This window comes from Salmo salar, chromosome ssa09 (genome assembly GCF_905237065.1).
Source record: "Salmo salar chromosome ssa09, Ssal_v3.1, whole genome shotgun sequence".
Taxonomy (NCBI): domain Eukaryota; kingdom Metazoa; phylum Chordata; class Actinopteri; order Salmoniformes; family Salmonidae; genus Salmo; species Salmo salar.
This window is the reverse complement of record NC_059450.1, coordinates 136,182,140-136,196,663: the sequence shown is the minus strand read 5'-3', so window position 1 is coordinate 136,196,663 and position 14,524 is coordinate 136,182,140. Positions and strand designations below refer to the sequence as shown.

Sequence of the window (14,524 nt, the reverse complement as noted above, 5' to 3'; positions counted from 1 at the left end):
ACGCCCCACCAAGCTTATACACCCCCTACCAAGCATATACACCCTCTACCAAGCATATACACCCCTAGCAAGCATATACATTCCCTACCAAGCATATACACTCCCTACAAAGCATATACACCCCCTACAAAGCATATCCACCCCCTGCCATATACACTCCCTACCAAGCACATACACCCGCTACCAAGCACATACACCCTCTACCAAGCACATACACCCTCTACCAAGCATATACACCCTCTACCAAGCATATACACCCTCTACCAAGCATATAAACTCCCTACCAAGCATATACACACCCTATCAAGCATATACACTCCCTACCATATACACTCCGTATCAAGCATCTACCATATACACACCCTACCAAGCCTATACACACACTACCATATACACTCCCTACCAAGCACATACATTCCCTACAATACACACACCCTACCAAGCAGTTACATCCCCTACCAAGCATATACACACCCTGCCAAGCATATACACCCCCTACCAAGCATATACACCCCATGCCATATACACTCTATATGAAGAAAATACACACCCTAGCATATACACACCCTGCCAAGCATATACACCTTCTACCATATACACCCACCACCAAGCATATACACCCCCTACCAAACATACACACCCTCTACCAAGCATACACACCCTCTACCAAGCACACACACACCCTCTACCAATCATATACACCCTCTGCCAACCATATTCACCCTCTGCCAAGCATATACACCCCGTACCATATACACTCCCTACGAAGAAAATACACACCCTACAATATACACACCCTGCCAAGCATATACACCTCCTACCATATACACCCCCTACCAAGCATACACACCCTCTACCAAGCACACACACCCTCTACCAATCATATACACCCTCTGCCAAGCATATTCACCCTCTACCAAGCATATACACCCCGTACCATATACACTCCCTACGAAGAAAATACACACCCTACAATATACACACCCTGCCAAGCATATACACCTCCTACCATATACACCCTCTACCAAGCATACACACCCTCTACCAAGCACATACACCCCCTACGAAGCATATACACCCCCTACCAAGCATATACACCCCCTACCAAGCATATACACCCCCTACAAAGCATATACACCCCCTACCAAGCATATACACCGCCTAGCCTTCCCTGTAGCTCAGTTGGTAGAGCATGGTGTTTGCAACACCAGGGTTGTGGGTTCGATTCCCACGGGGGGCCAGCACAGGAAGAAAAGAAAAAAATGTATGAAATTGTATGAAATGTATGCATTCACTACTGTAAGTCGCTCTGGATAAGAGCGTCTGCTAAATGACTAAAATGTAAATGTAAATGCCTACCAAGCCTATACACACCCTACCATATACACATCCTACCAAGCATATACAATCCCTACAATACACACACCCTACCAAGCAGTTACATCCCCTACCAAGCATATACACCCCCTACCAAGCACATACACACACTACCAAGCATATACACTCCATATACACTTCCTAACAAGCACATACACCTCCTACCAAGCATATACACCCTCTTCCAAGCATATTCACCCCTTACCATATACACACCCTACCAAGCATATACACACCCTACCATATACATTCCCTTCCAAGAATATACAACCCCTACAATACACCCCCCTACCAAGCATATACACCCCCTCCCAATTATATACATCCCCTACCAAGTATATATACACCCCCTACCAAGCATATACACCCCCTAGGGGCATATACACACCCACCAAGCATATACACCCCCTACCACGCATATACACCCCCTACCAAGCATATACAACCCCTATAATACACACACCCTACCAAGCATATATACACCCCCTACATATACACCTCCTACCATATACACCCACCACCAAGCATATACACCCCCTACCAAGCATACACACCCTCTACCAAGCATATACACCCCTACCAAGCATATACACTCCCTACCAAGCATATACACCCTACCATATACACACCCTACCATATACACTCCCTACCATATACACTCCCTATCAAGCATATACCATATACACCCCCTACGATATACACCTTCTACCAAGCATATACATCCCCTACCAAGCATATACACCCTCTACCAAGCATATACACCCCTAGCAAGCATATACACTCCCTACCAAGCATATACAATCCCTACCAAATACACACCCTACCATATACACACCCTACCATATACATTCCCTACCATATATACACCCCCTACCAAGCATATACACACCCGACCATATACTCTCCCTATCAAGCATATACACACCCGACCATATACACTCCCTATCAAGCATATACCCTCCCTACCAAATACCAGGTCAGAGGCAATTTGCATTCATACTATGCTTCAACAAGACTGGGCCCCTGCTGTTCTCTATTAAAAAAAAAATACAAAATGTAAAAAAAAACTTTGCAGTTCATTTGATCTTCCATCACAAACGTCTAAAAATATACACCCAGTCGCATCTGCAGCCGACCAATATTTGAGCTGCAGCCTACACAGACAACCTGGCTCAGTTTAGCGTTCCATGGCATTCATTCATTCATTCATTCATTCATTCATTCATTCATTCTGTCATTCATTCATTCCCATGATTTTGGATGAGATAGGATGCTAATTGTTTCATAACATCACCATTCTCCATCCACAGCACCAGACTCTTAGCAAGTGACAAGGCTGTATGCATTTCTCCCAGTCTCTACATCATAGGGAGAAATGGAAACAACCTGTCACTGCCACATATACCTCCTGTAAACAGGATCCACTGGGCACAGACATCTCTTCAATGTTTAGTTTTGATTTACATTTGATTGATTTGTCAAGTAACCTGAATACAACATGAAATCAATAAAAAAATGTCACCATGTCATTAGATTTAGGTTAAAATGCCCTTTTGTTGATGACTTTTTACAAATCCAATACGTTTTCCATGTTGACTCAATGTCATCACATCGATTTTTGGGGTTGAAATGACATGGAAACAACGTTCATTGAACCAATTTTTGCCAAGTGGAGAATGACGTTAGCCCTGATTGGAGTTCTGTACTGTAGTCCTCTGCTGCGCCTGCTCTTGAACAGTAGTTCTGTGATGGTTGAGACAGGGATATTACATTGTGGATGCACATGCAGCTGAGGTAGATTGATTGGCAACCTTGTCAGATACTTCAGTACAGTTATTGACGCCTAGAGTTGGTCTAAATGGCATCCTAATGTGACTGATGTCATGTCTTCCTATAACGTGACTGACGGATGACATCATGCGGTGACTAAGCCCTGGCCAGTTGTCTTCCATCCAGGTCTCAGAGTGGTGTTTCCTGGCTGTATGAGGAGGAGGCATGGCTGGCTGAGATGTCGTGGACGATCACACCACTCTGCTCGACGTGCTGCTGCTGTGCGGGCCTGGCTCCTCCAGCTGCACCACTGCATCACTGATGGTGCCATGATCCAGTTCTAACTGTGGGTGAGGAATTATAGTAATTTACCATAATCATCAACATGTTTAGCACAATACATTACAGACATTGTTGTAATATGGCCATAGGTCTGTTTATGACAGGCTTTAATGAGTGCAAAATACCATATTAGTCTCACCGCACAGATACCTTCCACAGCACAAACACATTGATCCATCAGTTTAATCAAACACTGATATTCCAAAGCAATGAAATGTGCATATGCAAAAATTATTCAATTATTTGTTCCAGATAGTGCCTGTCTGTATACCACAGGAGTTAGGTGGCACCTTAATTGGGGAGGATGGGCTCGCGGTAATTGCTGCAGCGGCGGAATTAGTGGAACGGTATCAAATACATGGTTTCCATGTGTTTGATGCCATTCCATTTACTCCATTCCAACCATTATTATGAGCCGTCCTCCCTTTAGCAGCCTCCACTGCTGTATACAGTTTTAGATACTCAGGCAGCACAATGGCAATTTCCACTGAGGACTTCCCTCTGTCTACTCTCCACTGAGGCAGGAGAAAACTGCTTAAAACTCTTCTTGACCCATTTCTTTATCAGTGGAAGGCTTTTATGGGGCTTATGTCTCATCAGATGCATTCACACTTTGGAAATTAAGTCTTTTGCCTGACAGGATGTGTATAAATGGAGTATTTTTACGCTGGGAAGATAAACAGAATTGACGTGGTGTTATGTTGCTGTCCTAAAAGACTGTCCCCTTCCTCATGATAAAATAAGTTAGTGGTTCTCTCAGCCAAGCCACCACATCTTGTAGAGTGGCTCATTTAGCTAGCGGTCCTTGTTGACATGTTTGTCGCTCCTCCTCTCTCCTGGCAGGTAATGACGAGACATAAAACCAATCCTGGAGATGCCGAAGAGAAGAGACATTCTTGCCATCGTGTTGATAGTGTTACCGTGGACTCTGCTCATCACCGTTTGGCACCAAAGTGCAATCGCTCCTCTGCTCACCATCCGCAAGGGTACATGCTCAATCCTCCACTTTCTCATATGTCCTCTGTTGCACGGTGTAGGACTATTCAATAGCCAATTTATACATTCCAATTCAATCACATGCCCAGTCACAGAACATCATGGTACAGTACATATAGTACAACACATGCCTTCCACAGGGTCTGTTACAGATCCCTATGTGGTGGTGTGCATCATCCGATTGTAATATAGGTCAATTGTCAGTTAAGGCTATCCAAAATGAACTTCTTGGTAAGTGTCCTTTGATTCGCACAGTCCCATCCAAGCTTGTGCTTGGAGTAAAGCTAATTTACACGCAGCATATGGTCTTCAGCAGTCATTCAGCTAATATATTTAGCAGTTAAACTGTAGAAGACTTTTCAAATCAAAAGGAGACTAGATTAATTTCTAATGCACTTTAATCAGCATCTGAAATAGTAATAATCATAATAATCACTGCTCCCTAATAGCTTCCAGGCAGGCTTTATAGAATCTCCTGAGTTGGTGTTTATGTGGCTCACACATACTGTTCACAAGCCTGAGACGTTATCACACACTCACATTATGAACCCCCCTCTCCATAAATGTGACCCAAGTGACCTTAATAAACTAACAGTGTGATATGTCAAGTACAGTACTCTGTCTAGTGAACATAATCATATTAATAGGCCCAATGCATCCGTTTGTTTTCAATTAAAATGGTCAAAAATAAACAAAATAGTTTCTTAGCAAACAGCAATTTCTCAATCAAGAATTTTGCTAGGACTGTCTAGGAGTGGTCTGAGTGAGGGGCCTAATTATTCCAACCTCAGTGTGGAAATATACATAAAACAAAGGGAAATTACATTTTTGACTTCACTTGGCCTTTAAGGTGACCGTAAATCAATAGCGTTCTTTGCCTCCTTCCATTTGCCATCAAGGTGAAATGTAGGATGTAAAATAGGCAGGTCTCCACAAATCAACTAGAGCCTTTCCTTTGTTTTGTCTTAAGAGTAGCAGGGGTTTGCCAGAATGCTTTCTGTCAGCCACCGCAGAACATCTGTCCCTCAGGAGATTGTGTGAATCTGCTGTGTGATGTAGAAATATCATGTTTCTGTCTGAGGTGAGAACCTCCTCTCTAACTGAGCACCGATAAAGACTGCCATGAACTATGGAACAATGTGGAGAAATGAACTACCTTAATGTACCAATAATGATATTAGATCCATCATAGAGGGCTATGGGGGCCACATAATCATAGCTCCACTACTGGAATAGACCCTGTCCCTGCCATGGCTGTTCCAGCTGAATGAGTAGGGGCAGCCAGGGGAGCCGCTGCCCTAACCAAACTGTAGCCATGTTGTCCGCTCACTTCACGCTGCCTGCTTTCACTCTTTGCTGCCTGTCACCACCTAGTAAAAGAGATCTTTATCATACCAAAGAGGCTTGCAGTACATCGGCACTGACTCTCAGGTACTTGCCTCTTGGATTGTGCCACTTGAGATTATACAGCGGGAAACCCCTCCCCTGGGGCGTGCTAATGCCTTATATGTCTTCCTGTTTCCCTGCAGATGACGGAGCCGACGGAGGGCGGAGGGAGGCGGGCCAGGCCAGCGACTCTAAGGAGTACTGCTCCTCTGATAAGGACATAGTTGAGGTGGTGAGGACGGAGTACGTGTACACACGGCCGCCACCATGGTCCGACGTGCTGCCCACCATCCACATCATCACCCCAACCTACAGCCGCCCGGTCCAGAAGGCAGAGCTGACGCGGCTCGCCAACACCTTCCTCCACGTGGCCAACCTGCACTGGATCCTGGTGGAGGACTCTCAGAGAAGGACCCCGCTGGTCACACGCATGCTCAGGGAAACGGGCCTCAACTACACTCACCTGAACGTGGAGACTCCCAGGAACTATAAGCTGCGTGGGGACACGCGGGACCCCAGGATACCCCGGGGCACCATGCAGAGGAACCTGGCGCTGCGCTGGCTCAGAGAGACCTTCAATTCCAACAGCAGCCAGACGGGCATTGTCTACTTCGCTGATGACGACAACACCTATAGCCTGGAGCTGTTTGAGGAGGTCAGTCCAGGCCTGGGGCTCAGTGGCATCTCATTGCCACGTCTGGTCCACTATATTCCCTTTAGTAACACTGAACACAATGGTAGTGGGGAGTTTACAGCAAATCATTTAAGAATGAATCACATTTATTTTAATTTGGAACAATTTTTGCACATTGAATGATGGCTACTCCTACTCCTAGTAGTAATAGATTGTGGTTATTGCCTGAAGTATTTTGATTCCCATTACCAACAACAGTGGTCCAAGGATAAGTTTGAACTTGGTAATTAGTGCCTCAGGTCATCCATTTTGACTCAAGACACATTGGCTTGGCTTGAATGGATGCTGTTGGGCCCTGGGGCATTAGCCTCAGGTCTTGTTAGTGTGAATGGGGCAGGTTGTAAATGATGCGCTCTGTATTGATGGGCCTGTCATTGCCTGATTTCCAGGGAAAGGTAGAGTGCTCTCCCTCTTCCTAGTAGCCCTCCATCACTTACACCCAGCGCCAGCACTCTTTATAGGGGAGAGTAACGACCTATAGGGCTGAGCTTAAGCTAGCTGCCTTTGGGCTGACTGATAGAGAGAGTCAGTGAGAAACCACTCAGACCCAACTGACAGAGCAATAAATATCAGACCATTCTCATAGAACTGCTAACAGGTGTAAGTCATGGAGGGGATGGCTTTGGAGACAAGGCAGAAAACAGCTACATGTGAAGGTGTTTAAAGTAGACATCCATCCAAGAGATTGCATGTTGTTATGATCTGGACATGAATTAACCTGACTGGAAAGATGCCAGCTTGTTCAGCTTGGCCTGACATTTGAAATATGAAACATTTTACAAATTAAATCATTCATAATGTCATGAACTCTTTCCCAGACTTGGCAGTAATTCAATATGGAAACACGGGTTACAAATACAACAGCTGAATAAAATACGTACAGCAAGGAACTGTAATGGCCAACCTAACCTTCTGGTATTGCACCATTACATAACATTAAGCAGATGCTCTCACCTAGAGCAAACCAGACCATGGGGAAACATTCCATGTTGAGAGACATGGTCAGAGACTCTGCTGTAAATTGTGAAAATTAAAATAGCTCATGAAATATGCATCTGCCATAGTTAAACTAAATCACTGTAAAGGGGTGAATTAATTATTAAGCTTTCATAAAAAAATGCTTATGTTGCCTTTCCAAAGCCATAAGGAATACTTACCGGCAGCGCCTGCCTTTTATCATATCTAGCCTTCTCCTTCAGCATCCACATTCAACATTGTGAACCAGATCACTTAGAATAGAATATATCACCTAAATTGAATACTTTTTTTAGATCATAAAATAAGTATTTGGTATAAAAGGTAAATATGATATTGCTTCTGGTTTAGGCATCATTGGGTGTACTGATGAAAATGGGGCACCGTTTAGGAGTTGAACTGAGCCATCAATTCCATGTATTAAAGACAGATAATCAACCTATAGCAGTATAATCACCCGCAAGCAGTATCAGCCTATTTCTGATGACAACTCACTTTGGAGCTTATGTGAACCAGTACAGATCCTCATCTCATCACCCTCTCCTGTGCTCCAGATTGATTAATACACCTCGATGTCTACCGTCTCCCTTTAAAGTTTGGGATTAGTTTCCTTTGTTGTGCTCAGACTTCAAGAACATAGGCAAGCTGTCTCTGTGGGCCTCCCCATCACTCGCATCGCCCCAGTAAAGGAAACATAGTTTACACACACATAGACAGAGAGAGACAAAGAAAGAGAGATAGACAAGAGGAAACTTAGCAGAAACACTTAAAATCCACAAAAATGGGGTAGCACTTTGTGGCATTTCCATCAGCTCAGCTCTAAACTGAGGAGAGACGGGGTGCCGTTTCAGCACTGATTCCCATTACTGGCAGCCAAGGAAACATTCATTTTCACATTGTAGCATGGAGGGAGAGGGGCAACGCCCCTGATGATGCCTGAGACAGTTTCATTCAAGAACCAAACCCTTGAGGAAAAAAACAGCTATTTCACTCGTAGGAAAGATGCATGATCTAAACTTGTGATAAAGGTCAGTTTTCTAATTATCAGAAATCACAAATGACCCTTGAGAGAAGGTGATGTCATCCCTAACACACAATTATGTGAAATATTATCTGGGTGTCCTGTTCTCGGTGGCCCAAATGTGTTTCCAAACTTCACACAGACACGTCTCCTCTCTGATCCGCTGGGCTGATGGGTTATCATCAGATACGGCTAGAATACTGGGACACACACAGGGAGAGACCTCTTTCCACAGTGTTTTCCCACCCACCCACCCACCCACCCACCCACCACACACCTCCTCTCTCCACTACACACCTCATTTAAAAAGCACTTCTACAACAGAACACCAGCACCACTATTATTTCTACTGCATTGAGTGTGGATACATTACTCTACAGTTCACCCCTCATTAGAAAACTTCCTTTCATGACTCTCTCGCTGCCAGTGGTGCAGAAACACAGTCGACAAAGAGCGGGCTGCCGGGAGATCGTTTGATGCTGGAAGATTAAAGGACAAACCAGTGCCTGAGGAACAGAAGAGGCTGGGCACCTTTCAAGCATCTCCTCAACCAACCTGCTCTTCTACTCCCATCCACTCTGTATAATGGCCCCCTGGTCCTCAAACCCACTTAGCTCTGTCCATGTTTACTCTTCTTAGGCTGGGTCCATCACGGTGGCCCTACAAGGCTCCTGTGATACATGCAACATACACACTGTATATTTCAGCTTCTCTGACTCTATTTGTATCATTATTTGCAATGAAAACTACAATGAATGTATTTTGCTTTGTTGGCACATCTGGTATAGACACTGATACACTGATCCTGTTAATTAAAAATACAAACAGCGCAAATATGCTTAACTCTCTCTGTCCTCTCTTCTTCTCCATCCAGATGAGGTCAACAAGGAAGGTATCTGTATGGCCCGTGGCCTTCGTTGGTGGTCTGCGCTACGAGTCGCCCAAGGTCAACGCAGCGGGCAAGGTGTACGGCTGGAAGACAGTATTCGACCCTCACCGGCCCTTTGCCATCGACATGGCAGGCTTTGCCATCAACCTGCGGCTCATCCTCTTCAAGCCCCAGGCCTACTTCAAGCTGCGGGGAGTGAAGGGAGGCTACCAGGAGAGCAGCCTGCTCCGAGAGCTGGTCACACTCAACGACCTAGAGCCCAAAGCAGCTAATTGCACTAAGGTAATGCACCGCAGATAGAGCAAAATAGATGCTTTCTTTTTACATGTTATACTCTGTAATTTTACACCAGAATATCCTCATTTTATCTATTGGTATTTTATATAATGTCAGGCAAATTAGAAATCCACACTCTGATGATCCTCTGGTGGATCCAACCTTAGTGCAGAGGCCGTGGCAAGTTCACTCTCTCCAAAACAACTTTATATATATAACCAGGTGCTAAAAACATCAGCGGATCCATTAGGTTACTGGCAGGCTCCCCACACATAGTGGGTGTGATTGTAAAAGGCTTCAGGGCACAGTGTGGTGTTTCATACCCACTTCATCTCCGGCCTGGCTGTTCCCTGTCTGGCCCTGGCCCTAGACCCAGCCGCTAAGCCTCTCCCTGGGCAGAGAGGAGTCGGACAGGGGCCTTAGCTCACCACCACTCACACTCACAGGATGGGATATTCAGCCTGATTATATTCAGGACTCCTGGAGGGGAGTAGATGAAAAGGGGGGGTGGAGCGGGGGGCGTCCTAGCATGCATTCAGCCCAGATGAGCACAGGGAGAGGGATGGGGGATGAGCCGTGCTCCGGCACCTCTCCTCCTTATAATCTACCTCTTCAGACGCCAGTGTGACTATTAACCTCATCTACACCTGGGTAAAGTGGGAGTTGGCTTCTGGTGGAGGCAGCTCAAACACACCTCATGCATAATTCATTACTGAAGTGAAGGAGATGAAAGGTAGGGCTACTCAGAGACTGAGGGGAAGAAAATTAGCTCTATACGTCGATTCTTTTCCACCATCAATCTCCTGGATGTGTGTCCATTCTCCAGGGCCAATTCATCCCACTCCAAAGGCTTGATTGGGGCTATAGTTACCGGCACGTGACACACCCAAAAGAACTGAGCTGCATCACTTACAAAGAGCCAAAAATAAGATACATTTTTTTTAAATCACTACGGGGGCACTCTCTATTCACTATCATAAAATGTTGAGCTGACACGCCGGAGTACATTCTTACAGATAGGTTTCCTATTGTACCATCTGTACTGCTCTTGTTGCTATATATGGGAGTAGAAGAACATTACCGCAGCTCATGCGAAGAGGAGAGAGGAGAGAGGAGGAGTGAATGGGATCAGGAGAGAGGAGGAGTGAATGGGATCAGGAGAGTGCTGCCTGATGCTGATTCTTTTCTCTGATATTTCTCTACAGATTCTCGTTTGGCACACTAGGACGGAAAAACCTGTCCTTGTAAATGAGGGGAAAAAAGGATTTACAGACCCCAATGTGGAGATTTGACGTTGTCTCCACGGGCAATGGTAAAGTGAGAAATTATTGAAATGAGGTCACATCTCAAACTTATTTTACTCATTTATAAAAAAATATATTTTTAGGACCTCTGGCGAACAGGAAAATGGTAAGCGTCCCAATGATAAGCACATTTCGGGATATTGTTTGACTTATCCATTTCTTTTACAGACACCCACATTTTTGGGCTAAGAAGGTCACCAATAACTGTAAGCGTTACTACATCCAATTGATCTGTACTGCAAATTGACTTAATTATGAATGTGTGTAATTTCACAGTGAGTCCCTACTCTCTGTTCCAGGTGGTTGTCTAATATGGACCCTGAGAAGAAAAAGAGGCCATCTCCCAGTGCAATCAGTGTTCATGTCTTAATCATCTCAGAAAAGACTGCCTCGGGGGCAAAATCCTAATCCCCTTGACTGAAACTAAACACTTTTAATATTGGGATTAAAACAGTACAAATGTATCATATTAAAGCACAGATTAGTTCAAGATGGCAATATTTATCAGGTTAAATGTTGCTAGCAGCACCAACATCAAGCAGACGGTGAGAGCTGAGTCATTAAGGATCAACGGGAGATCGATGCTCTCGGAACCTGCATGGTACCATACTGCGTCTGTAGTGTCCTAACACGAGACAGCACAACACAAACATTGCAGGGAGAGAGGGAGTTAGGCAGCCAATGAGATGGAACATTACTGGCCTGAACAGGCTAATGAGATATCCATTGTCTTTCCCTCTATAGACGTGGATCTACAGGGCAGGGGATGAGATCCTGATATCTTAGTAGGGTCTGTAAGAGACTGGAGGATCTGATTGAACACTGAGCCCCTGGACACCTTTAATAGACATGTACTGAAATGTCCTCCACGTCTTCAGACCGAACAATAATGGAGAATCCGAACAAGTCATCTCTCAGAAGATCAATTCTACTTTCAGCAAACACTGAAAGTTCAAAAAGGGAAGGAATGTCCTTTTTGTATAACTAAAACGGTCTGCTTTTATTTAATTTGTTTGTTTTTGGTGTTTACATACATTTTCTTGCTAGTTCAATACTATTGGCTTGACGCTTGCCTCCATTTTGAAAGCTAAAGATGTGGCACCATCCATTTTCAGTGTCATTCTCAGACATTTAATTCAGTGTGTACTGAAGCTATTCACTTGAAATAACTGACATCAAGATGGGCTCCTAATTCTTGGGAGGCACACAATATTACAGGTCAACGTCCCAAAACTTAATTTAACACTTAAAAGCACCAGTGACTGTGTTCCTAAGTGGTAACACGTGTACATACTAATTTAACACAGGAACAATTAGAGGACTCATAGTAAGGTCCTCTTAGATAAAATGTAACTACTGTATTTATATAAATGTAAAAATCAAAACTAAGAATTTACTTAGGCATTGCCAATAACACCTCACTGTATGACAACTGGCATAGCACATGTTCTCTCCTGTTTTTCCATCACATGACATGGACAGTATAACGGCACATCACCAAGTTGGGTTAAACCTAACGTTGTAACCATGTTACAGTATTCACATTACCCAATGATGAGCACTTTGGCAGATGGCCATATAGTATGCTGGTTTATATAACCACAGTAGCTAACTAGTAGAGTAGGATAAAATAAAGCAATTGACTTTATCCAAGCTAAAGGCACTGACAGTACAAGTCGAGATATACAGTAAAATCTGCATAAGTATCCAGGTTCACTGTGCGTATTGCCTACGTAAGTTAGATATTTGCGCTACATCTATAAGCCCAGTGCAGTGTAGAAATGTTGCTGAATACTTAACCTCAGTTTCATCAGAAGTAGACAGAATCATGCTAAAATGTTTCCAAGAAACAACCGTCATTCATTAATGGGTCTATGAACTGTGGGCGAGTAAGAAGGCAAATCAAATATAAAAAAACATGAAAACTAGAAGAAGATCCTCTGCTTTGGACAACTACTAGCAAGATACCCCATGCTAGAACCCCAGTCTGCAACACCATTCTATCCATGAATTCTCGATCCTAGTTTCTTGCCCTTACAAAACTGTACCATATACGGGTTGAAGTTAGTTTTGTGACAATTCTTGGCAATAGCAGGTAAAACTTAATGACAAGCACAATTTAATTGGTATCATGCTCAGCTACACCTTTAGCTACAGTATTAAGGTTTCATGTCCGTTTCAATTTCTTCATGGATCCTTCAGTTATACCTCAAATGTTGGGGAAGACACTAATGGCAAACTATGAAAAAGGAAGATCAATGACCAGGATAGTTAAGGCCTATTAACTTATCCAAAGTAGTATGAGATCAGATACGCTTTTCCCATCAGGTACTGTTCCCCCATCGGATATGGCTCCCCCCAAAAATATGCTCCCCTATCAGGTCAAGTGGACATACCAACATGTCATTTCTGATCATTTCTATTCAATAGTATTGTTTCATTGAGGAAGTCAAAGTGAATGTTTTGAGATCAAACAATGTGTGTGGCTGTTAACGTTCATGTTGACCTCATCTTTAGGCTTTGGATTGCACAGCAGTACCATTAAGATCATTAGGAAAGAATCAATGTCTTCTGATCTATTTCCATTCTCCAAAATGTCAAGTGAAGTCTGTCTATTTATGCGAAAATCTAAATTAATATATTTATTTATGTATTTATTTGAAGTATGAATGTCCTCTTGTCAAATTGAATTATAATTGAACATTTCTTTGTCCATGTTTGCCCCCAACCCCTTTTCTCATCGCTGCCTCTCAGCCACTGAGGTTCAGAAACCACACACAGACAAGCTCTGAGGTTACATTTAAGTTTGTGGGCAACACCAAACAACTGAGACACAACATTTCATTACTTACCATTATTTCTGTATTGCTCTGACTTCAATTGCCATCAATAGCCTTCATTTTCAATTACCGTTCTTAGAATTGATTGTGTTCCTTAATGTGATTTTAGGAAAAATGTTTGGGCCTGTCTAGAGACCCCTGCAGAGATGAACCCAGAAAACACTAAGACATGAGTTATACATAATGAAAGTGCAATTTCAACTCTTGGATATTTACTGGAGCTTGCGCCTACACTGTTGTAATCACATACATAATCATAAGTTAGCTGTAGTACTCTGATGGTACAAAACTCAAACTTCTCCTTCCATCCCTGGCTTTCTCACACTCTCACAGTTCGATCAACGAGCGATACTGTTCTGACCATCAGAAACGGCTTTAATGTAATGGAACAGCCTTATCCAGTGTTTAGCTTCGTAGTGGTACATACATAATGTAACAAAGGTGATGGCTCATACTAGGCCCTAAATGCTTTCTTAGGGCAAATCACTATTTCCTCCCCTTCCTTTACCTACTTTGATCCACAGTCATCTTCAATCCTTGTGTGAATCACTTCTTCTGCATGTAACTCTAAAGGTTGTTCATTTCTCCTCAAGACTCCATCTCAGAGATACCATATGGCATTTATCAAGAAAAATAAACAACTGAAAAGTGCAG

At 43.5% G+C, this 14,524-nt stretch overlaps 1 protein-coding gene and 1 long non-coding RNA gene across 3 annotated transcripts in view; one reads left to right on the top strand and one right to left on the bottom strand.

Annotated features, from left to right (window-relative positions):
- Positions 1 to 3,308: 3,308 nt before the first annotated feature.
- Positions 3,309 to 14,524, bottom strand: part of LOC106612960 (uncharacterized) — a 30,365-nt gene continuing 19,149 nt past the window's right edge. Inside the window, exon 9 of the long non-coding RNA XR_006771196.1 lies at positions 3,309 to 3,491. This is a non-coding gene — a long non-coding RNA (uncharacterized lncRNA). The remainder of the gene's footprint in view (positions 3,492 to 14,524) is intronic.
- LOC106612958 (galactosylgalactosylxylosylprotein 3-beta-glucuronosyltransferase 1) lies at positions 3,364 to 14,523 on the top strand. 2 transcript variants are annotated; one of them, XM_014214679.2, is made up of 7 exons: positions 3,364 to 3,497; positions 4,333 to 4,475; positions 6,015 to 6,526; positions 9,436 to 9,732; positions 10,932 to 11,038; positions 11,199 to 11,236; positions 11,330 to 14,523. In XM_014214679.2, the coding sequence occupies exons 2-5, from the start codon at positions 4,364 to 4,366 to the stop codon at positions 11,016 to 11,018; spliced, it is 1,008 nt and encodes a 335-aa protein (XP_014070154.1). In that variant the 5' UTR covers positions 3,364 to 3,497; positions 4,333 to 4,363; the 3' UTR covers positions 11,019 to 11,038; positions 11,199 to 11,236; positions 11,330 to 14,523. The 2 variants fall into 2 exon arrangements, with proteins under 2 accessions (XP_014070154.1, XP_014070157.1); XM_014214682.2 differs by having other exon boundaries at positions 3,367 to 3,493.

Bases quoted from the DNA above. Each gene is read 5' to 3' on its own strand.
- LOC106612958 (XM_014214679.2), top strand. From the start codon at position 4,364: ATGCCGAAGAGAAGAGACATTCTTGCCATCGTGTTGATAGTGTTACCG. The intron at 4,476-6,014 runs GTACATGCTCAA...GTTTCCCTGCAG, and splicing joins TCTGCTCACCATCCGCAAGG to ATGACGGAGCCGACGGAGGG. The intron at 9,733-10,931 runs GTAATGCACCGC...ATTTCTCTACAG, and splicing joins AAGCAGCTAATTGCACTAAG to ATTCTCGTTTGGCACACTAG.